Source organism: Somniosus microcephalus, chromosome 11 (assembly GCF_052327205.1).
Source record: "Somniosus microcephalus isolate GS21.2 chromosome 11, FLI_Smic_1.0, whole genome shotgun sequence".
Classification (NCBI taxonomy): domain Eukaryota; kingdom Metazoa; phylum Chordata; class Chondrichthyes; order Squaliformes; family Somniosidae; genus Somniosus; species Somniosus microcephalus.
In genome coordinates, this window is record NC_140997.1 from 60685111 (window position 1) to 60710672 (window position 25562).

General features: G+C 41.1%; 1 protein-coding gene across 5 annotated transcripts in view; it reads right to left on the minus strand.

Annotated features, from left to right (window-relative positions):
* The window catches only part of marf1 (meiosis regulator and mRNA stability factor 1), a 61033-nt gene extending 41999 nt beyond the window's left edge, over positions 1-19034 (minus strand). For 2 of the 5 annotated variants that reach the window (XM_086000796.1, XM_086000793.1), the window contains exons 1-7: positions 18914-19033; positions 10074-10290; positions 7388-8074; positions 3375-3546; positions 1405-1628; positions 865-982; positions 244-416 (exon numbers count right to left, since the gene is read on the minus strand). In XM_086000796.1, the coding sequence (XP_085856922.1) occupies positions 244-416; positions 865-982; positions 1405-1628; positions 3375-3546; positions 7388-8074; positions 10074-10232 (1533 nt within the window). In that variant the 5' untranslated portion in view covers positions 10233-10290; positions 18914-19033. Of the gene's footprint in view, positions 1-243; positions 417-864; positions 983-1404; positions 1629-3374; positions 3547-7387; positions 8075-10073; positions 10296-18913 lie in introns of all 5 variants that reach the window. The other 3 variants (XM_086000795.1, XM_086000797.1, XM_086000794.1) reach the window with 3 other exon arrangements.
* Between the last annotated feature and the right edge of the window lie 6528 nt (positions 19035-25562).

Genomic DNA, 25562 nt, shown 5'->3' on the forward strand with positions numbered 1-25562 from the left:
ACCCAGAGTTCTCATGAGAAACTAACCAAATATTGTCTTTTAGGTAATTAATTTAATATGAAACATTTTGTACTAGGGTAAAGAGGACTCCAGCTTGTGAGACACAACTGAAGTGCTGCTTAGAGAAAAGATAGGGCCAAATTTCCTAATGAACAATGCTTGAACTCTCAAATGATCCATTAATACTTCAGATTTAGTCATTTGTTAATTTTAATTTAGATGATTATTTTAGAAGACACTTACTGGTGTTTTCTCTGGTAACCTTGGCGGTAAGTTAGAAACAAATTCCTCAAATTTGATATGCTTATGTGCATGTTGTAAAAGTGATTCTGAAACTTGATTCTTGTGTACCAAAATAACCTGAAAACCATGTCGATGCCGAAGGTCACTCAGTTCTGAGGCAAAGTTAACATCAGCTGCAAAATGACAAAACCACAATTATCAGAAAGAACAAATTCCGACCGAAATCAAACTCTCACCCTTTTATTTCAAACTACAAAAGGCTGGAAAAGGTTTCCTCAATGTTCACTCATTGCTCAGTACTTTATTAAGAAATGTATGTAAGGGATGACACAAAGTTCAACAGCTGAACAATGAACACTTTCACAAAATTTGCCTTGATCTCCAACTAAAGAATATATGCTGCTACTGTTATACAAGACATCAATTTTCATCACTCCATTCATTGCAAATCTCCAAAACCTAAAATTGCAGATGTTTAACAGTGCCCATCCCAATCCCAATGAATTTATATTTTTCATTGTGGCGACAACACCACTGAGCTGCTATTCTTGATCCTGTTCCTTTCCTGTGATAAATGTTTCAAATGAAAATAAATGAAGTTTTGTAGCACTGATTACTTACAGGACACCAAAATAACAGTGGACGGAGCAGTGTGAGTGTCAGCAAATCGCCTCAAACTCTGTCTAAGCTTGTCATCTGCAGCATTTTTTGCTGTTGCATTGATATGTGCAACTGTCACCTGCAACACAGAAGTGATATAAAAAAATACTAATTTTCAATCACAACCTCAGAGCTAGAAAGTACAAGTACTGTCTTACACACACAACAAAGGAGGATGAATCAAGAACTAAATGGGTAATGTTAACCTAACCTGCCCGACAGGGAACTGACATGATCAGATCGGCTGCCTGTTTTACACCCCGCCTAATTTGAAAGTCAATGTAAAATCAGGAAGAGTCTATTTGAATGCACAGGACATCACCATACACTTACTTGCCTCCCAAAAGTTTAACATACAAGAAACATTCTTCACTCTTACACTTTTAAAAACTTCTCATGGCAAAGTGCCTGTCTCTTTTTTTTAAATTAATAGCACATTATATCCTTTAGATTCAGGGGAATTACAGTAACTGGTATTGTCAGGTTATACAGCTGCCTTACCTGGCAATTGTTAAGTTCCTGGATAACTTCCTTGTTTTCCTTGCTAATATCACACACACACATGAATTCTGCCTCTCTGTGGCCTTGAAAAAATCGTTGACGGATTCGCTGTACTATTGCCATGGCTGATCGTCCTGTTGGGACGGAGCAATTTTCTATATCCCAAAACACCCCAATAGGAGGTAGATTCTCCTGCTGTCCTAGTACACCAATATCAGGTGATCCTGTAAAAAAGAATCCCAGAATTAGAACCACTTTTTTCAGTAACTGTTGCTGCTAACAATTAAAGCTGCATTCTCCTATAATTTTATTTTTAATTCAAAGGTGCCAATTAAAATAACACAAAAAATAGAACTGCTCATTAAAACATAACTGACACCCACTAATCAGGACATCAGAAAGCATTTTGATATAGACAAGTGCAAAAATAATCAAAACATTATTGGTACAGTATACTAAGAAATGGAATCTTTCTAGAAGATATTTTAAAACCAGTTTTACTTACACAACTGAAGTTCTTCAACTGGCTTTCAGGTATCAATGTGAAAGAAATACTGTATCTTATCCATTTAAAGGAATAATAAAAGGGATTTGACAGTTTTAATAGTTTGGGGATTGTCAGTTTCCATTCTTTCAGCACCACAATCAGACTCCTGGAATTAAATCAACTTACACCCACGTGAATGTAACAGCAATTAGTTGTTGACTCTAAATTGCTTTAACAATGAGCAAAATAGGCAGGGCTCATTGACATGTGGAAATTAAATCCACTGATGGATGGCTCAATAATTTATTCAAAGAAGTGACTGATTTGGTCGAATTCTGGAGGAACACATCTTAAAAAAAAATTCATAAATATGACAATGAATTACTAATCAATAAACGGATCTTTAAAATGGCAGTTTGTATATTTAAACAGGATATATTTTTAATTTAGAAACCTTAGTTAGTCAAAACTAACACTGGTTTAAGATAGAACATACTGAAATTTCAAAACAGAATGATCTGGTAGTTAACAGCAAATGCCTAGTCTTCCATCAGTTTTGATTGATATTCCAACTTACTTATTTTGATTAGGCGTGTTTATAATTCTCAGTTCGGCTTAGAAGGAACACTATGCAGCAACACAGCACTTCAACTCAGATAAGAAAAATGGCTGGGTCAATACAACCCCTAAAAGCACACCTCTTGCTAGCACTCATGGACATTATTAACATTGTCCCCGCCACAAGTCTTATACAGCCCGCTCCCATGATGGCTCAATTGATATCGGCACTTCCCAGTGTGGGACTCAAGGTCTCACGTTTGATCCCAGTCTATGCTGAGTTAGCTAAGCTCAGACAGGGTGGCAATAGGGGCGGTAAAATTTCCCTGCGCAATTCTAAGCTGAGGAAAGGTGAGGGGAGTGGAAATGGGGGGGCTGGGGGAAGTCAGTCACGGTTCCTGCTCCTAATCACAATTCAGTGACTCCCCCTAAAAACTGCACATATGTGGACATCAGTTGAAGAGAGGATTGGGTTTAGTTGCGATGCTTCCTTCATGTTTGTGTTCCTTGTTTGCAAATGAAGAATCATCACTCAGTAACCACAGGATTTTTCTTGTTTTTGAATAGTTTGGTTTCCTTGATGTAACTGACAATTAAAGGTCTCTCCATATATACACACACACACACAATAAATAATCCACTTCCAGTTGTTGTTTTATCTTTGTAGTCAGCTTGTAAATGATTCAATAATTTGAGCTTACCGATCATACGCAATGTAGCAGAGTCCACTAAAACTTGAAGTACTTTATCTGACTACCCCTCCCCAAGAAATAAAATTATACAATTTTGGGGGTGGGGGGGCTTCTCACTATAGATGTAAATAACAATTTACAACGAATTCTCATTTTTTATTAAAAGCAGAAGTTAACATTAACGGGAAAGACTATTAAAGCATAAACTAGGATAATACTGCAATCACACATACCATACTTCTGTGGCTGGAGGCCCAAGTTTCCTGCTGTTAATATTGGTGTCTCTGCAGTTTGACCTTCAATTTGAACACCATTGCACATAGATATGGGTGCTGGACCAGATGGAACAGGAGGGGGAATATTTGGCCAAATCTTTGTAGCATCTAGAACAGGACGTCTGGGTGGCTGCAAGAAAGATTTAAAAAAGACAAACTAGGGCAACTCTTCAGATTACATGCAAAGCAACCTACTTTAAATTTTGAGAAATTCATGCAAAAACAGTATCTCAGCAACTAAATTAACATGCAATAGATATTTCAGATTTCCAGCATCTGCAGTATTTTGCTTTTGCAATAGATATTCTTTGTGGCACAGACAATCCTGATTACATGATACTATGCAGATTTTCTACTTTTACAATACCCATAAAGTTGTCAATCATACTTTCAGTAACAACTTAGTCCATATTTGAATATCAACTGCAAATTTGTCTGTTTGCATTAACACACAATATCCTAAAATTATGTAGTGCATTTTTTTTATTTCAACAAAATTATTTACCCAGTAATATGGTAATGTATTAAAACACAATAGCCTAGACTTTGCTGTCATTATCCTTCTGAAACGGGCCGTAACTTCAGGATTTAGCGCATGCGCAGATAAACGCATAAATCCTGAAGTTGCGGTCGGCCATTAACTGCTCCGCCACAGGCTGCACTGTGGCACTCCCCATAGCCGGCAATCAGTGGAACTGACGAAAACTTAAGCCTTTCCGATCTAATTAGGCTGTGGAACACCCCATTAAATGTTAAGCCGTGTTGGAATAGGTGTAACTGGGGTTTTAATGGCATATTGACTGCTGAACAACCGTTCTGGCCCTGAAAAACTAATTTTATTTGTGGAATGTCAAATTTCTCCATTATGATAGAAAATTACTAGATTTTTAAAATAATTTATAAAATTTTTAAGTTTATTTATGATCTCTCAGCTTCTACCGTAACCCCCATGTGTATGCCCCAATCTTTATTTCACTCTCTCTAAAATTTTTAAACAGTGAATTTAATCAATGCTTTTTATTTCTTGGTTTGCTGTCTGAGAATGTGTCAATGTGATTGGCTGCTTACACAGCTTGATGACATCACTGCTGCTCTGCGCTGGGATACCCTTTTGATGGTGCTACAATCAATTTCACGTCAAGAAACTTAAAAGTTTTCACCAGAGATCGCAAGATCTTTGTGGGTAGCTTTCTTCGAGGTCAGCGGCGATTGTTGGAGTGATAAATGGTCAAAAGTGGTTTTTACCTGGCTGCTGGGCATAGTGAATAGTGACCAAAAGGGGAAAAAAAATTAATGTCTTTAAAAAAAGACACTCCAGGATGGTGCAGTGGGTAAATGTGTGCTGTCGTATTGAGCCATACAGAAGAGCTCTCTTAGCTGATTTCAATCTGCCAGCAGTGGAGTCACTAAAATTAGCCCTAGTATTCCTGGACTACGAAGATTTTTTTTTTTTTTTTTTAAATCAACCTGCGTTCCTACTTCTGATCTCTGCCCTATGATCCCTCCTTTAAAATGCACACGTGGACATTATGAGGACAGGCTCAAGCTTACGCCCAATACCGCCCCATGGTTGAACAGCTTGCCATTACTACTCATCTGGGATAGTTACTGGAGGGCTGTCAGCATCAGTGGAATTGTATGCTGACATCCACTTTAGAATCGAAAGGAATAACATTGGTGTGGGGGAGGTTTCACAAGGGTCACTTAATAGAGTGCACACATTGGAGAAGGTAAGGGAAATGCTCCATTTATATGGCAAGCCAGTGCTCCATTTATATGGTATTACAATTTTAATTATATTTATTTACAGATAGATAAGAATTATGTTTTGGTCCACACTTAACATTCAGGCAGTGGCTCCTGTGGAATGCCAGATGATGTTAATGTTTTCTCAGTGACAACTGAGGCTGGAGCTTGGAGGGTGAGGTTGTGCAGAAGAGCAACAAGAGAAAATTGGGATTTGATTGGTTGTGGGGTTTTTTGCACAATAATATTGTTGGTGTGACTATACATAGATACATAGAAGATAGGAGCAGGAGTAGGCCATTCGGCCCTTCGTGCCTGCTCCGCCATTTAATGAGATCATGGCTGATCCTTTAATTCAGTATCCCGTCCCCGCCTTCTCTCCGTAACCCTTAACCCCTTTTGCCCGTAGAAATATATCTAATTCCCTCTTAAATATATTTAATGAGCTGGCGTACACTGCCCTCTGTGGCAATGAGTTCCACAGGTTCACCACTCTCTGAGTGAAGAAATTCCCCCTCATCTCTGTCCTAAATGGTTTAGCCCTTATCCTTAAATTATGTCCTCTAGTTCTGTTTTCACCCGCCAAGGGAAACATTCCTTCTGCATCCAGTCTGTCTAGACCTGTCAGAATTTTATACACTTCTATGAGGTCCCCTCTCAATCTTCTAAACTCCAGTGTGTACATCCCTAAACTACATAGTCTCTCCTCATAGGTCATTCCCGCCATTCCTGGTATCAGCCTGGTGAATCGCCGCTGCACCCCCTCCATGGCAAGAACATCCTTCCTCAGATGAGGCGACCAAAACTGTACACAGTACTCGAGGTGTGGTCTCACCAGTGCCCTGTACAGCTGCAGCAAGGTATCCCTGTTCCTGTATTCTAACCCTTTTGCTATGAAGGCCAGCATACCGTTTGCCTTCTTGACCGCCTGTTGCACCTGCATGCTCGCCTTCAGTGACTGGTGTACAAGAACACCCAGGTCTCTCTGTACTTCCCCCTCTCCCAATCTATTGCCATTTAAATAATAATTTGCCCTCCCGTTCCTGCACCCAAGGTGGATAACTTCGCACTTGTCCACATTATAGTGCATCTGCCATTTATCCGCCCAATCGCCCAGTCTGTCCAAATCGCTCTGGAGCTTCCTGGTCTCTTCCTCTGAGCCCACCCCACCTCCTAGTTTAGTGTCGTCTGCAAATTTGGAAATGCTGCATCCGACTCCCTGATCCAGGTCATTAATGTAAATTGTGAACAGCTGGGGGCCCAGGACAGATCCCTGTGGTACCCCACTTGTTACTGCCTGCCATTCAGAAAATGAGCCGTTTATTCCAACTCTCTGTTTTCTATCTGACAGCCAGTTCCCTATCCACGCCAAAACTTTCCCCTTTATCCCATGAGCCTCAATTTTCCATGCTAATCTTTTATGTGGGACCTTATCGAAGGCCTTTTGGAAGTCCAGGTACACCACATCTACTGGCTCTCCCCCATCTATTCTACCAGTTACTCCCTCAAAAAATTCCAATAGATTAGTCAAGCACGATTTACCCTTTGTAAATCCATGTTGACTCTGTCCTATCCTGTCCCCATTTGCTAAGTGCTCCGCTATTTCATCCTTAATGATGGACTCCAGCATTTTGCCCACAACTGATGTAAGGCTTACAGGTCTGTAATTACCTGCTTTTTCCCTACCCCCCTTTTTGAATAGTGGGGTAACGTTAGCTACCCTCCAATCCATCGGCACTGTTCCCGAGTCTAATGAATTCTGAAAAATCATCCTTAGTGCATCCGCTATCTCTAGGGCCACCTCCTTCAGTACCCTAGGATGCATGTTATCAGGCCCTGGGGATTTGTCCACCTTCAATCCCTTTAGCTTCCTTAACACCATATCCTTAGAGATATTGATTTGCGTCAGTTCCTCCTTTGCCAATGTCCCTGTGAACATTTTCTGTACCATCACATTTTTCACATTTGCAACATATTTTCTGACACAGTTGAGATACAAATGCATCACAAAAAACATTTCACTAGTTATCTGTAGATTGCACAAATAAATTCTAGAAGCCACACATATGATATAAAGATATACATCATATAAGCTGAACAATATACTCAAGTGCAAACTCATCAACAATTTTAAATTGAATTCAAGTTTGAAAGCTAAAGAATGGAAACTATTTTTTTAAATCCACTTGTTAACCTTTTTTATCTTAATGTAAAATTATACTAACCTTGTTCAAACAATCATCACAGTAATGTGAACCCTTCAGAAACACAGGTGCCATGTGCAAATGTAAAGAACTGGTACAAACACGTTTAGGTAGCTCAACTCGATTCACACGATCTTCCAAGTGCCCACTAACCCCACCTGTGAGCTCCGTGCAGGAAAAAAAACTGGATGCATTATAGCTCTGATGCATAGGAATTTGATGCAGCTTGTGGACACTGCCATGGAAAGGCTGCAGCTGTTTGAAGAGGCTTCCACAACAGGACAGGTGCTGGGAAAGAGGTGGTTGAAGCTGACAACCAGAGACAGCATTCTCTACATAGGGACCAGGCAAGTGGCATGGAGTCCCATCTAAACGGTTGTTAGCTATAGCCACCTTACATGACTTGGACGAGTGGAAAGTAGGCCTCGAGCCTATTTGACATGTGACTGTTCCAGCGCTTGTGTGTTCTAAAGCTCCACTATTTACAGAGTGAATGCAACCACCACCATTGTGAATTTGGAGGGAGCAAGAAGCCTCATTACCACAACGAGGGCAGCAGCTTACTTTAGTGCCAGTTGACTGCTGCTTTTGAAAGACCTGAATGTCAGAAGGCAGGGCACTTGCAAAGAAATTCGAATTAGCAGGATGAGGGGGAGGTGGAAAATCCTTCAACTCTAACACAGGTTTGTTGCTCTCCATGTAATTTTTCTAGAAGAAGAAAGGACAAAACACTCAGGATTAGTATCTAAACTTCTGGCACTATGCTATGGTACACAACTACTCCCTATTACAAAATATAGCCAAACTTCTAAAATTTTTCAAACATCAGTTTTAGATTCTGCATTTAAAAAATAATCATTTTCTTTCGCACGAGCAAAGATTATTACAAAGGAACTCACACACACGAAGAGGAAAAGTATTGAGGCTTACAATATTACAGAAATTATTGTGCAATTTTATATATCCATAAACAGTGAAGAACATTAAACAATACTTCACCGTTGAAAGTAACATTTATGAAGCAGTATTTGCATGAATATAATGAAACAAAGATGAGATTAGGTTTTCAAAGGATTTTTTTCTGTTTGCTTTCAAGTTAGGCCAATTAAAGACCAATTTTACTGAAAACAATTTAAAAGTGCCTACTTCCTCCCCCCGCCCCCCCATTCACAGCAATTATTTGAGCTCTGAGGACTTCAACTTAACAGAGTTCCGAATTCCTAATTTTTTCACACTGCAGAAGCCCTGATTATGTAAAATAATTACATTCATCACAATTGTTATATACAAATCACCTTGTGTACAGACATCGGTTTCCATGTTTGCACAGTAGTGCAGAGCCACTCAATAACTTATGTAGGAATGCATTCCAAATAAAAGCACCAGTTTCAAATTTCAGCTATTGTTCTAACTAGCAGATAATGCTACGCGACAAGTAATATTTCCAACTTCTATCACAACGCCACCTACAGGTATTACACAGAATTCAGTGACCCACTGACTTGAAATTAAGTCGACATCAGAAAATAAAAATAATTAAATAGTAGTCTCTAATTTCCTTGAAATTAGTCTATTGTGGTGAAGGATTCAATTATATTAAGCTCATTACAAGTGGCAAGTTTTCTAAACAGAAACGTTACACGGTGACAAGAAACTGTCCATAATTGGACAATGTCTCTGCTTCCATGAAGGAGAAAAATTACAATGACAAAACTTGCTATTCACCTCTGGAAAACATTTTTTTTAAGTTACTGAATAACTGGATGAACTATGTTCAATTCACACATGCTGACATTAAGCATACTCAGCAGATTTTTTTAAAAACTTCAATGAAACAAAATGAAAATTATACTACTCAATGTTACATCCATTACATGAAATAAAATCAATCATTTGCCATTTTCATACAGGTAGACTATCCTTTATCCGAACTTCCGAAAACCTCTAAAAACCGAAAGTTTTTTCGTTCAGCGTAAGTCGTGCGCACGACATGACCAGAGTGGCGCACGACTTACGCTGAGCAGGGCAGAGGGTCACAGAGTTCCCTCCTGGGTAGGAGATTGCAGGCCGAGCCAGGCAGTGTGAAGGAGGTACCGGGTGAGTGAACCCAACAATACAGCGGCCGGTCCGATAGCTGCAGCGGCCCGTCCGATATTCTTTTCTCCCCCCGAGCCGAAACAAACCGCGGCCCGTCCGATATTCTTTTCTCCCCCCGGACCACCCCCCCCCCCCCCCACCGGACCCCGACCCGCCCCGGACCCCGACCTGAACCGCGGCCCGTCCGATATTCTTTTCTCCCCCCCCACCCGACCTGATTTGCGGGCCAGCTTAGTAGGAGTCAGCCGATATCCGGCTTTCCAGAGAAGCAGGAAGGGGAATGAGACACGGAACAGTCGCAAGAGGTAGCCTGAACTTTTAAAATTTATATTAAATACAAATTTCCCAGTCTTCTAATAATACCTTCTGAAATCCAAAAAATTCCGAAAACCGAAACTCAGCTGGTCCCAAGGCTATTGGATAAGGGATAGTGTACCTGTACTAGAGTGCTCAGCTTCAAAACACAATACCACGTGTAGAAAGCAGAAAAATGTTACTTGTAAACTGAGTATGAAATTTTATTTACACCACTGCTATACTTCATAAGCAAATGTGGTTGTTACAATATACGGTAATGTAGTAAATGTAATAGGTTGCAATGAGAACTTACTGTTTTTCTACTAGGCGGCAATATCTGTTCAACTGTTGAAAAGCAATTGGAGATTTTCCAGAGCCACGGTTTAGAAATGTCACCATCATCATCTGGTTGATTCAGCCATCCAACAGGCCTACTGCAGAAGGAATTCTCCTTTCTGTTGCCATCCATCATACAGCCTTACATACTTCCTCAGCATCCTTCCATCTGTCCTTCCTTTCATTCTTCCCTCCTATACTTAAAAAAATGTAAGCAAATTTTGTTCAGAAAGTGAAGCAGCTGCATCAGTTTTTTTTTGCATTTAGCTTTCCCCAGCCACGCACCACTTTCATCGACATAACACAAGTTTAGGAACTGCAATAGCAAAGCCAGCACTATATGGTTAACTTCTTTACATGACTATTAGTACCATAAAACAAACTGGTACTTGAACACTACATACACACACTCACACAGGAGCAGTGGTACAAATCAGATCCTCCCACAGTCAGCAATACTGGGACTTGAGATAGTTCTGTCAACAATACGATAAAGCTTTACATGCAGGTGTTAAGTAACTGCACAAATAAAGTTAGTGAGACAGGGTGTAATTAATATCAGGTTTGAGACTCTGCACTCCACAGCATATGGTCATTTTGTGAGCTTTATTCAATAGACATGAACAGATCATACATTACTGTAGCCTGAGAGACACCAGTAGTCTTCCAATTTAGATCAATTCTATCTTGCACACTCCTGGGGGTGTACTCACTGGAGCTGCTCATATCATCACTATTTAAGCACTAAAATCACAAGTACACATGAGTACTGGCACATTTTCTCTTAACTGCATCATATCAAGGAAAAGGGAGGCAAAACTAAAACTAACAAATATAGCTCTGTCCAGAGTACACTTATTAAATCAGAGGCTGCTCTTGGTCTCCGTTATCTCGACCCTGACATCACATTCTGCAGCAGCTGATCCTTCAGTTCGGAGTTCCTTCAAGGTTTTATTTGAAACTAAACCAGTGACCTGTTGACCTTTACACAGATACTGGTAAGCAAAGGATTCAATCACTCAAATTCATCTTTGTCTACTGTCAGTAACGAGCAGAAGTACCCAAGTTTTTGAGCAACTTTAAAAATAATATACTTTTAACTTTTAATTAACTGCAGATGTGATGCATTTTACAGAGATAAAGTAGGTTGTACAATTAAAACCTCCAGATGTATTGGTGCAGTTTTAATTAAAATTCTACACTTTGTGGTGAGTGACTGTTTGCTCAGACTACCTGATGTAATGATGCTTTCATCCTGGCAAGTAAATGTAGCCGGAACTCCGGGGGGGGGGGGGGGGGGGGCAGGGAGGGGGAAATAACTTGTAGTTTTAAAAGATGATAGAAGGACTTTGAAAGGTTTGGATAAATTATAAGTGTAGAACAGAGTCTATGCAAGTTAACTTCATACTATAAGTTTGCAGATGCATAAAAGATAACAGTATAAATATGTGCATGATATTATTAGAAGAGAGACAGTTAATGAACCAGGAAAGTTTAAAGATGACTCGTCAAAGATGTAACCCAGAGAAGAACCAGTGCACCATGAAGAAGAATTGAACTATTTTGATACATTAGTTAAGCTTCTGCCTCATCAAAAAGGTCATATGCACTTTTACTATCAATTAAGTTAAAGACTTAGACAGCAAATGATTAGGACCTGTTACATTGCTGTAAAAATTACAAAATGGCTAACTATACTGCAATCCTTGAAATTGACTGCTTTAGGGTGAAACCGCTAAGACTGTGATACTCTAATACTGGGTCATGCTATGTTAAATTGAAGCCAACTAATGCTGCACTGTTGTAATTCTGAAACTAGACTACTGTAAGGTTTGTGATAACTATGTTACCAATTGTATTATCTTTGCCTACGTAGAAGTTACAAAAGAAAGCAGTTATTAAAATGTCAAACCAATGTTGTATTCTTGCCAATGTTCGAACTATAGCTGGATCTTTTTAATACAGTGTTTGATGCAGAACAATTCAAGAGCAAAATTAGGCATCACAAATAAAACTGTAGCTACAAATATAAATCCTGAGCAATTCAGATCCCATATCAGCAAAAGTCTCCTCCCCTAGCGTAACACAGTCTAACCAGTGCAATAGAGGTCGGATGAATTAATCACAATTGTGACAGGTGGAACAAACAGCTATGATTATCCAACAGCTCACACTGCTTGGTCTTCTCCTCAACCAAATTTCACACTCCTTACTGACCTTTGATCTTAAGCTACTCAAATCCAAGATTAAAGTGCATTTTTTAAACATATAAAGCTCAAGTAAAATCTACTAAAAATTGGTCTCCACAGATGCTTCCTCGCCTGCTGAGTATTTCCAGCATTTTCGGTTTATACTTCAAACACAAAGGGATCTGGATAGGTTGGGAAGGTGGGTTGATGAGTGGTATATGGCATTTAATGTGAACAAATGCAAGGTAATAAGACTAGGGAAGGAAACTAATTTGGGGGGGTGGGGGGTGATATAAAGTGTCCATTTGGCTCAGTTGGTTACACTCTCACTTGTCAAAAGATTGTAGTTTCAAGCACGGTGGCATAGTGGTTAGCACTGTTGCCTCACAGCGCCAGGGACCCGGGTTCAGAATCCGGCCTCGGGCGACTGTCTGTGTGGAGTTTGCACATTCTCCCCGTGTTTGCGTGGGTTTCCTCCGGGTGCTCCGGTTTCCTCCCACAGTCCAAAGATGTGCGGGTTAGGTTGATTGGCTATGATAAATTGACCCTTAGTGTTAGGGGGATTAAATACGTGGGGTTGTGGGGATAGGGTGGGATATGTGTTGGTGTAGGGGTTACGGGGATCGGGTGGGATATGTGTCGGTGCAGGCTCGATGGGCCGAAATGGCCTCTATCTGCACTGTGGGGTTTCTGTGATTTCTGTGAAGCCGCACTCCAGACTTAAGCATATAATTTGTCCAGTTGAGGGAGCATTACATTGTCAGAGGTGGCATCTTTTGGATGAGTCATTAAACTGTGAGCTCAGATTGAAAAACAAAACATGATTTGAAGAAGAGCAGACAGTACTCCCAGTGTCCTGGCCAACATTTCTCCCTCAACTAACACCACCAAAACAAATTATCTAACAATTCCTTAATTTGCTGCTTGTGAGACCTTGGTTGTGCACAAATTGTATGTCGTGATTGGCTGCTACATTTGCCCTCATAGCAATAGTTGCACTTCAAAAGTAATGGCCCGTATTTTCCGATCGCAGGCCTCCCTGGAAAAATCTATGCCCTTACCTGAGGACTCCCGGGACACACACGCTTCCGATCCTGGACCTCTCCAAACTCCAAGTGTGCAGGGCCCACATATCCCAGAGACGCAGGCAGTTCGCAAGCGTCCCTGGGATCACGTGGGCCATGGGGAGCCAATAGAAGGGAATCTCCCTTCATACACTTGACAGATAGACCTGTCAAATATATGAATGGAGATCATCCCAAAAACATAGTAAAACTTTAAATAATTTTTTTTTTTAATCACATTTTTAAAATGACTTGAAATTACAATAAATTAAGTATTTTAAAACAATAAAAATTACATTTTTTGAAAAAAATTTGTTTTTTACAGGGCTAAAAATAAACTTACCTTTTTAAAAGTATTTTTAAATGATAAATCAGTGAAATTTTTTTTTAAACCTTTTTTCAAACTCTTATCCTGGTAAAAGCAGGTCTTACTCCTGTTTTTACCAGGCGTAAGAATTGTCAGGGTTTTCTGTGGGCGGAGGTTCTCCAAAAAGCGGAACTATCCGCCCGCAGAGGCCCTTCTCCAGGGCAGGCGGAGGATCTCTCAAGACCATTCTTGACAGATCGGAAATGCCGGTTTTCAGCGCATGCACTGTGCATGCCTGAAACCGGCATTTCCAATGTCCCTACGGGTGTGTACACAGCACGTACCCACCCGTAGGGATCGGAATATCTGGGCCATAGTGTTGGATGTTAAGTGCTTTGGGATGTCCTCTGGCATGATAGGGCACTGGATAAATACGAGTTATTTCTTTGTATGCTACAAGAGAAAACACTGGAGCGGGATTGGGTGGTACTGGTGGATAGCTCACTGAAACCAATACAGGTGTGGTAGCAGTAAAGAAATCTAACTGGATGCAGGGATCATTTGCCAAAGGGATCCCCGGATGGTAATAGTGAATCTGTACAAGCACTGCTACAGCCACAGTAAGGTTATCCAGGCATTGGAAGCAGTACAGTACTGATACCTATCTTAAGGCATCTGAGTTATGAGGAGAGATTGAAGACCTTGGGATTGTTTACTCTGAATGAGAAGATTCAGGGAGGCATTATGCAAGATTTTTAAAATAATATATTCAAAATTGTCACAAATTCTAGAACCAGGGGACAAAACTCAAGCTTAGAAGAGTGAAGGTGCACAGACTAATTTATGCAGCAGGTGGTGAATGTGTGGAGTGAACTGCCCAAAGAATTAGTGATGGCAGATAGCTGAGGGAAATATTTAAGAAAAAATTGGTTAGATATTTGAGGGAGTGGGCGATCCTGATCCACTACTTTCCTATGTTTCCAATGAAATTAAACTTACAGTTCTCTTGCGAAGCCAGGCAAACCAGTGATTCTAACACGCCACAAGGACTTTTACACTGGAACTCAAGCTATAATAGAGTGGCACTCAAACAGAGAGCTGCAGTCTCTTCTGCCATTTGTGGTTCACCCTTCGTTGGAGGAACAAGATGCACTTCCGTTGTCAAGAATCATGAAAAACTGAGCTACCAATGCTACTACTGGCTTTATGAAAGTTTGGTTGTATATTTTATAGTGTGCACGCTATCAATGTAAATGGGCCTATTCATTGTATATAACATTTTCTAGGATTATTGAGAAATCAAAAAATGTACTGTATATATATTTCTGAGTCACAACTCACATGCATAGAAAACTACTGCTCTTGATTAAATTACAGATCCAGGCAATATAATCCAAGCAAAAAGTATAGATTTTTTTGTGGTTGCATGGATTCTTTTTAAACTTTTTAAAATTTCATACTGTATTTTTTTGGAGAGGGAGATTTCCTACCTTCTACTGTGCATTCTTTTTACTTTTTTATTTCCTACTCGTGTTGATTCTGGCTGCAATTTTTAGATAAACATTCTGAGTAGATTTTCCTTCCTAGTCAGAATCTTAGTTTATAAATTAACCAGGTTCATCAAACCAATGAAGAATAAAGAAACCATGTCACTAACATGATTGTTCTGGTTCTAGACCTCAGAACAATGGACTTTTTTGACAAAAGGTTTAATTGATCCTGCCACAGGAGGTGATTTAGCTAGGAACATTTGTCAAAACTCAGTTATATGTAATGACTCTGTATCACAACAGCAAAAATGTTCTTAGTTCAATGGCCATTTGCTCACAAGACAGGCTTATACGCAAAGACTCTCAGTAACTCCTGTAATACTGTCAACCTGTAATGTGAAATATCACCATCAAAGGAAGGCTGATACAGCAAACATTTGTGCAACACTGTAAAATAACTGCTAGCTTTATACATTGCATATATAATTGCAGCAAGTCTATGACAACCTTCCCTTTCACAGTTTTGGATATCAGAACCTCCTGATTGTAAGTAACACAGTTTTGGAACATACTCAACCCATTAACCCACAATGTTAGCTGTGGCTCAGTGGCAGCATTCTCGCCTCTGATTCAGAAAGTTGTGGGTTCAAGTCCCGCTCCAGAAACTGGAACACAAAATCTAGGCTGATACTCCAATACAGTGCTGAGGGAGTGTTGGACTGTTGAAGGTGCCACCTTTCGGATGAGACATTAAATCAAGGTAGATGTAAAAGATCCCATGGTACTATTTTGAAGAAGAGTGTAGAGATTAGATTATCTCTGGTCTTTCAAATAATCAGGATCGAGTGTAAACCAATATGGTGGGTAAATTGCATTTAATCGGAATTTAAGACGGAATATAACACACTAGTTATACAGCAAAAACATACGACCCTGACAAGTAGCTGGCACCAGCCCCGGTCGGACAGACGGCTGGCGTGCGCGAACAGCTCTTCGGCTTACAGCCTTTCTCCCTCTCTTTCTCTCTTCTAGAACCGCCAAGAGTGTTAGACTAAGGTGGGTTCACTCTCGGAAGAGTGTTAGGCTATCGATCCATTCTCGGAAGCTCTTCACTCCACCGTCTGTGCTAGGGACTTTTCAAGTCCTTTTATAGTATTTTTAGGAGTGTATCTGGGGTAGAATATTGACAAGACCATTTAACCTATAGGAGGTTCCCCTTAAAACAAGGTGCCCCATGGCATGTTGAGTTCTTTGTCTAAATTTATGGATGAAAACCCTCATTTAAAAAGGGTCTTATGCTTTTCCTCGTGTCTTTCTTGTTTTCACATTTTGGCGGTCAATCCATTTGAATTCCTCTTATCTTGTCCGTCCTTGTCCTCCCTGGTGCAGCCAGTGTGTACCAGGCACAGCCTTGGGCCTTTTAATCAGAGGCCCATGCTAGAGCTGTTTACTCAGCCAGCCACTATTCAAGTTATTTCCCCCTAATCTAACAGACTATTCCATCCTGAGATGATACATTAACTCCCATAAATTCCTTCTATTTTATGTTCTTATACTAATTAATTTCTACATATCTTTGCAAGCAGTTCTATTAAACGAGCTCCAATTCCTAATTTAGCATTATAATATGGTCATTAGCAGTAATGGGAGAAACATAGGAGTTGGACCTTAGTTGGCCAAATTAAAGATACAGTCAGCGGCCTTCCTAGCACACAAACAGCAGACAGCTAGCCTGGGAAGCAAGGCCATATGACTGCCACTGTTGGAATGCTATAACATCCGCAGGGCACTGAAAACATGGGCAAATTTTAAGCATCTATCCATCTAATCTAATACTAGTCTGAAGACACTTTATCTCAAGCTCTAATACAAGTTTCCAGGAAAACAAAACTTAAGCAGTTCCAGTAAAACACAACTTATACATTAACCCCTTAATTGTCTCGAGCTCTAATACAATCATTTAAACACAATATTATTTGCGTCACAATTTCATTCACATAACCATATACATTTTATATACCCCTAATTTCTAACAAGAGCAAGGGAGTTCTCCTCAGTGTCCTGGCCAATATTTATCCCTCAACCAACATCACTAAAACATACTGAAAATGATTATCTGGTCATTATCACATTGCTGTGTGCAAATATGTTGCCGTGCTTCCTACAACAGTGACTACACGTCAAAAGTTCCTCACTGGGACGTCCTGAGGGCGGGAAAGGCACTATATAAATGCAAGTCTTTCTTCTTTTATTCCATATATACAAAATACATATACAAACACGTTTCCCTGTATTAAATTATTAAAAAATCAAGCTTGATATTGCTTTAGTTCAGGGCAACATATAAATACACTAGGTATTAATCTCATTCATGTGGCAAATTGTGCTTGCAGCCATCTATTACCACTCACTCAATTTACTTCCTTCACATACAAATTTGAATTTTGGTAGGTCTCTAATATATAATAATTTGCATGTAAACAAAAGTCACATTTAGTTGGTATACTTTAAGGCAGTAACCCATCTATTAGCTTAGATTATGTTAATAGAACATCATGGTTCACTCCAATTATGACACAATGTGACACCCATTCAGACATTATAGCCACCTTGATGCCTAATGTCAAATAGGAATACACAGTTCTGCCAACTTTGAGGTACTTTCCTGATCACCAACTAGGGAGAAAGAGAGAAGGGAACTGCATGTGATTTTTCTGTCAACGACATCAAATACAAGCCACATGACATCCTTATATTTACTTTTTGGCAATCTTCTCCCCTCCTTTCCCAAAGGAGTCGGTTCTTTGGAAGTATAGTTCCAAAGGGAACCCGTTACCCTGAAACTTTGACCATTATTATTCATACATAAGCCATGACAGTATGTGTTGGTAGGCTATGCAACTACATAAGGCATCACAGTTGAGCCTGATCATGTCCTCGTTAGAGGTCCACATACACTTCCAGCACAGGTTACTGGATAGCGATCAGGAGTGATAACCCTGGCCAATTTTGCTTCCCTAACCCAGGGTAAAATCAGCAAATTCAGCAGACATTAGTGATCAAACCGAGGATGTTCTCGATCTGTATTGCTTGACAACTCATCAGTTGGACTTACCGACTAATCGAAAGCCCACCACGGCACTCGACAAAACAAAAATCGTTTGCCAAAACACTTTGCAATAAGACTGAATTTACTTCAGTGAAGTTGCTCTACAAATCAAACTTTGTAAGTATATCACGAAAAGCAAAACTCGACCGTACAGTTTTCTTTAAAAAAAAATCTCCCGACTAATGCAATTCATTTCACAAGGGCAGAAAGGAGGAACTGGCAAGATTTATTCCTGAGATCCAAGTTTAAAAAAAATCATCGCCAATGAAAGCAAGATGCCGTTTAAAAAGAAACAGCATCTTTTCAGTTACTGCAGTAAACAAAGCAACACACGAGCTCTGATCGGCACCAATCCCAATGGGCGAGGGAGGGAGGGAAGAGTAAGAGAAACGAGACCTTGAGCAACAGCCAGCCTTCGCTGGATCTACATTATTAAAATTAAAAGACTAGAGATAGGCCATCGCCTATTAAAACGGGCCTCTCGCTTCCAACCAGCACAGTCGCCATCAATCAAAACGAAAGCAAAAGCTTTGACGCAGAAACATTTCGTTTCCCATAAAACAAAACCAACCATCCCCCGAACTGGAGGCCCAGCTCGGCTCGCACACGCCTCGGTATTCGAACTGTTTCGGCCTGGTGCCGGGGGAAGTGGCTCTACCTGTTTCAGCCGCCTGACATTCTCTGGGCCGCGCACTCGCTCCCCGGGGCCGGGCCAAGCCGGTCCGCTCCTCGCTCTCCCCTGGTTACTGCTTTTTACACACTGCCACAAAGCGATCTGCGGCCCTCCTCCTTCCCGGGTCGTAAAAAGGTGCTTCCGTCTCGCTGGGGTTTCTCAGGCCGGCTGGCAGGGACACTGGTGGCGGTTAGTGAGTGAGTGGAGCTGTCCTGTGGTTAGTGAGTGGAGCTGTTCTAGGGTTAGTTAGTGGAGCTGTCCTGTGGTTAGTGAGTGAAGCTGTTCTAGGGTTAGTGAGTGGAGCTGTTCTAGGGTTAGTGAGTGAAGCTGTCCTGTGGTTAGTGAGTGAAGCTGTCCTGTGGTTAGTGAGTGAAGCTGTCCTATGGTTAGTGAGTGGAGCTGTTCTATGGTTAGTGAGTGAAGCTGTCCTGTGGTTAGTGAGTGAAGCTGTCCTATGGTTAGTGAGTGAGTGGAGCTGTTCTAGGGTTAGTGAGTGGAGCTGTTCTATGGTTAGTGAGTGAGTGGAGCTGTTCTATGGTTAGTGAGTGAAGCTGTTCTAGGGTTAGTGAGTGAGTGAAGCTGTCCTATGGTTAGTGAGTGAGTGGAGCTGTTCTATGGTTAGTGAGTGAGTGAGTGGAGCTGTTCTATGGTTAGTGAGTGAGTGGAGCTGTCCTATGGTTAGTGAGTGGAGCTGTTCTATGGTTAGTGAGTGGAGCTGTCCTATGGTTAGTGAGTGGAGCTGTTCTATGGTTAGTGAGTGGAGCTGTTCTATGGTTAGTGAGTGGAGCTGTTCTAGGGTTAGTTAGTTAGTGAGTGAGTGGAGCTGTTCTATGGTTAGTGAGTGGAGCTGTCCTATGGTTAGTGAGTGGAGCTGTTCTAGGGTTAGTTAGTTAGTGAGTGAGTGGCGCTGTTCTATGGTTAGTGAGTGAGTGGCGCTGTCCTGTGGTTAGTGAGTGAAGCTGTTCTATGGTTAGTGAGTGGAGCTGTTCTATGGTTAGTGAGTGAGTGGAGCTGTCCTATGGTTAGTGAGTGGAGCTGTTCTAGGGTTAGTTAGTTAGTGAGTGAGTGGAGCTGTTCTATGGTTAGTGAGTGGAGCTGTCCTATGGTTAGTGAGTGGAGCTGTTCTAGGGTTAGTTAGTTAGTGAGTGAGTGGCGCTGTTCTATGGTTAGTGAGTGAGTGAGTGAGTGGCGCTGTCCTGTGGTTAGTGAGTGAAGCTGTTCTATGGTTAGTGAGTGGAGCTGTTCTATGGTTAGTGAGTGAGTGGAGCTGTCCTGTGGTTAGTGAGTGAAGCTGTCCTATGGTTAGTTAGTGGAGCTGTCCTATGGTTAGTGAGTGGAGCTGTCCTATGGTTAGTTAGTGGAGCTGTTCTATGGTTAGTGAGTGGAGCTGTCCTGTGGTTAGTGAGTGAGTGGAGCTGTCCTATGGTTAGTGAGTGGAGCTGTTCTAGGGTTAGTTAGTGAGTGAGTGGAGCTGTCCTGTGGTTAGTGAGTGAGTGGAGCTGTTCTATGGTTAGTGAGTGAAGCTGTCCTATGGTTAGTGAGTGGAGCTGTCCTATGGTTAGTTAGTGGAGCTGTCCTATGGTTAGTGAGTGGAGCTGTCCTGTGGTTAGTGAGTGAGTGGAGCTGTCCTGTGGTTAGTGAGTGGAGCTGTTCTAGGGTTAGTTAGTTAGTGAGTGGAGCTGTCCTGTGGTTAGTGAGTGAGTGGAGCTGTCCTATGGTTAGTGAGTGGAGCTGTTCTATGGTTAGTTAGTGAGTGAGTGGAGCTGTCCTGTGGTTAGTGAGTGGAGCTGTCCTATGGTTAGTGAGTGGAGCTGTCCTATGGTTAGTGAGTGGAGCTGTCCTATGGTTAGTGAGTGAGTGGAGCTGTCCTGTGGTTAGTGAGTGAGTGGAGCTGTTCTGTGGTTAGTGAGTGAGTGGAGCTGTTCTGTGGAGCTGTTCTGTAGTTTTTAAAAAATATTCATTTATGGGATCTGGACGTCACTGGCAATGCCAGCATTTATTATCCATCCCTAATTGCCCTTGAGAAGGTAGTGGTGAGCTGCCGCCTTGAACCGCTGCAGTCCATGTGTTAGGGAGGGAGTTCCAGGATTTTGACCCAGCGACGATGAAGGATCGGCGATATACTTCTAAGTCAGGATGGTGTGTGACTTGGAGAGGAACTTGAAGGTGGTGTTTTCATGCACCTGCTGCCCTTGTCCTTCTAGGTGGAAGAGGTTGCGGGTTTGGGAGGTGTTGCCAAAGAAGCCTCATTAGAAGGGTAACAAAATAACTGACAAGTTTGGCAGAAACACTGACATTTACAGCTCTATGTTTGAAACAAAGAATTATGAGCCAGAATGGCCTAAAAAGTTTGTAACTTTATGACTTGCATTAAACTGGTATGAAAAGAAATAGTGCAAAAAGTGGGCAAATCAATCACCCTTAGGCAGGGTGAACTGGGTACATCTTCCCTGCTTAACTAGAAATAGGGAAATTGAGAGTGCATTTCCTTGATTGTTTATACAAAGGCAAAAATACATGTTTGTGGCTGCTCATGGTAAGAGGAAGTGTTTTGTAAAGATAGGAACATCCTATTTACCAAGTGGAATGTAGGGGTCTGCCCTTTTAAGGTGAGAAGTGGAATTGCTTTCATCCAATGTTGATGGTTTCTGGGGTGTATTTCAGCTCAGGCTGCAGATCTGAACCATAATTCTGGTTAACAAGTCAAATAGGTTGGGAGACATTGTGGAACTAGAATGGTCTTTTGAGGAAGGCAGCTGATTCATTAAGGATGTTTTGCATCTATAAAACAGCTGACGCAGGAGGGAGAAAGTGTACATTTTAATTGAAAAAAACCTCATTGTTTAAAAAAATTCCAATTCTAATTTGGAGTAGTTTCATTGTCTTGTTTTAATTTCGCTGGTCTTCTGCAGCTGTTGAGAAAGTGGAAGTCCGAGCTGGGAATCGAATATTAGAGAAAAATGACTTGGTGTATTAGAATAAAATTTGCATAAATAAGTGTTGGAGAAGAAATTTAGGATATATCATCTGTATGCAAGACACTTCCCGTAACATTTTTCTGTCACACTTAATCATAGTCACATTTATTATAATTAGCCCAAATTTATTCTCCCAACCCTGACTTCCACTTTCTCAACCGTTGCGGCAGACGTCAAAGAAATAAGTTCAAAGAAACAATTCTGGAGCTCCAAGCTAACTATAATGTAGAAAAGTTCAAACCTTTCAAACAATGATTGTTACATTTAAGATAATTACTTGTTCTGTATCCTGCTGTTGATTGTTTTATAAAACAGTATCAAAATGTTGTTAAAGCTTCCTGCCCAGAACAGACCAGTTCTACAATACAAAAGCAAAATACTGCAGATGCTGGAATTCTGAAATAAAAACAGAAAATGCTGGAAATACTCAGCAGGTCAGGCAGCATCTGCGGAGAGAGAAACCGAGTTAACGTTTCAGGTCAATGACCCTTCATCAGAACTGGAAAAAGTTGGAGATGTAACAGGTTTTTAAGCAAGTGTAGGGGCAGGGAGAGGGGGGAGGGGAGGAAAGAACAAAAGGGAAGGTCTGTGATCGGATGGAAGGCAGGAGAGATTGAGAGAAAAGGGATGATGGTGTAAGGCAAAAGGAGATGGTAATGTCTGATTAAGTTAATTGGCCTTTCAAGCAAACACAGCCAGGGTTAACTGTTAACTGGACCTGCCAATCATTTCAAGCCTTGAGATACATGCCTCCATTTTATTTTACAAGGTGTCATGTCTAGTCTTTATAAAACAGTGCACCCTCTGACTTGTGGTAAGCAGTACTATGGGAAATTCAGCAGTGTTTGTATACTCCTAAAACTGTACAATGATGCTGCTCAAATGTTATATTTGAAAAATCACACCCCAACTAAGAAATGTAACTAAATATATGCTTACAGCAATGCAGAACCTGGACCAATTAAATTATTCCCCCCAAAAAATCTAAATTTTGGCTGAAACCACATACTGCAATTCTACATACCAATAAAAAAAACTGAACGAATCAAATTATTAAAAGTACTTTTACATTTTTTTCTGCTATATTATACCTAGGTAATTGTATTTTTATCTAACATTACAAATGTAAATATAGTATAAATGGATTTTGTGTTTAAAAACTGGCTTTAAGCAGATTGGAAGTACAGGTTGGTGGTGGGCCATACTTCCCCATAAAATTATCTAACTCCTGTTAGAAAGGCATCTATTTAAATTTTGCTCCCTGCGGCCTATCCTCTATCGGGGTTTATGACCTATTCTGAGCTGTCCCAGCCAATTTCTGCACAATACACCCCATTCTAGGGTTGCGAAGGGGTGGAAAGTTTCCGGTAAATTTCCAGTAAGTTTAGCTTGGGAATTTTGCCCAAAAAAGCACATGCTAGCATAATATTGTTTTTTTTTTTTTTGTATTTCTTTCATTTTTTTCCACAGGTCCTCTCTTAAAATTACTAACAGAGATGGAATCTTAATTATTAAGGAATTTCTTAATCAATATATGTTTATCTTATTTGGTTTGTTTTAATAATTACAAGTTTTGTATGTGACTGTGAACAAATGCGGTTGGATGAGTGGATGAGCAATTAGCGCCCTCTATTGGTGATGTAACGTTGCGTGTGCACAGGTCATGCTTCCATCACATGCAGCATCAGGAAAAATTTACTCACCCTGTTGCAATCGTGCTGATCAACCGCAGTTCGACACAGACGAATGCCCTTTATTTCTCTGCATGGAACAATGCCACATTTACCGTCGGATCTGTGGAAGTATTTTACCCCAGGCATTAAAGATGGAAAGACTGTGTACATGTGCAAACACTGTACAAAGCCATATGTAAAGAATGCCACAAAGATGCAGCAGCATTTATCCAAATGCAACAACTTCACTCAAAGCTCACAGCAGTCAGCCCAGAGTTCCTCTGCTTCCATTCAAGAAGATGATGGTTCACATTCAGCATTAGGCTTCTTATCAGCAACTCCTGACCCATTTGGAAGATTCTTTGATACAATGGATAACCATAGCCAGAAGAATGCAGATGAGTGCCTTGCTTGAGCTGTATATGCGACAGGCTCACTCCTCATGCTCACAGCCAATGTGTACTGGAAGAGATTTTTCAATGTTATTCGCCCTGCATACTGTCTTCCCACCAGACATGCTTTGTCTACCTATTTGCTGGAGGCTGAGTATAACAGAGTCGAAGGAAAGCTCAAAGAAACGATAGAGATGGCAGACTGTTGCAGTTATCTCAGATGGGTGGTCAAATGTACGAGGGGAGGGCATCATAAACTACATCATCTCCACTCCTCTCCCAGTGTTCTTCAAGAGCACAGACACGAAGGACAACAGACACACAGGCACATACATTGCTGATGAGCTGAAAGCGGTCATCAACGATCTTGGATCACAAAAGGTCTTTGCAGTAGTTACTGACAATGCTGCGAATATGAAGGCTGCTTGGGCTCAAGTGGAGGAGGCCTACCCTCATATTATGTCTATTGGGTGCGCAGCTCATGGGCTCAACCTGCTCCTCAAGGACATCATGGGTTTGAGAACCATGGAAACACTGCACAAGAGAGCCAAGCAAGTTGTTAAGTATGTCAGGGGAAAACAGGTAGTTGCAGCAACCTACAACTCCAAGCAAATGACAAAGAACAAGAACACCACACTGAAGCTGCCCAGCAACACTAGGTGGGGTGGCAAAGTTCTGGGAAGTCTGGCAAAGTTCTCCACTGAGCAAGGTCTTTGGAATGGGGACGGGATATGGGAATCATGCAAGCATATCAGTGCACATACCTGGTGGAAGGGACTTTGTGCATCTGAGGCCCTGTCACCCATTGCATCGGTGATACTCCAAATCCCACCTTCAGCGGCCTCTGAACGAAACTGGTCACTTTTTGGGAATACGCATACAAAGCTGCGCAACAGGCTGACTAACAAGAGAGTGGAGAAACTGGTGGCTATCCGGGCGAACCTACAACTTATTGAGCCAGATACAGAAGTGTCCACCACACAGCTAGACAGTGACACAGAGGAGGAAATGGACACGCCAGAGTCAGAGAATCAGGAGGAGCAATGATGAGTAGAAGACTCAAAGGGACAAAATAAGGACAAATTACAGGCTAAATAAGCTGACGCTCATTTTATTTTAGATGGGTCTTTTTTGTGGGGTTCAATAAAGTTCAAAATTATAACCTAAATAAAGTTTTGAAAGCCTGTTTTTATTTGTATGGGACAGTATGTCTATTTTGATGACAAAGATAATATACGGGTCAGAGACAAAAACCATCAGTGTGCAAAAAAACTCAAAATTCCCATAAATTCCTGAAAATTCCCATGGAAAGTTTCCTCTTTTAAAAATTCCCAGAATTTTGCAACCCTACCCCATTCACATGGATCTGTTCCAATCCTCCCCGATACTGACATGCATCCAACCCACCTCCAACATGTACTCCACCCCCTCGGCTCTGTTTTGACCATTTTCCCTTCTCTCCCACCTGTTCATGGGCTCCTTGTCAGTTTTAGGTACATTTAGTGCAGAAAACTGGCTTTAGGCCAGTCATTGGGCCAAGGATGGAGCATGACTGCAGCATGGGTGCTGGTTGGTCCTGCCTGTTTCTGCT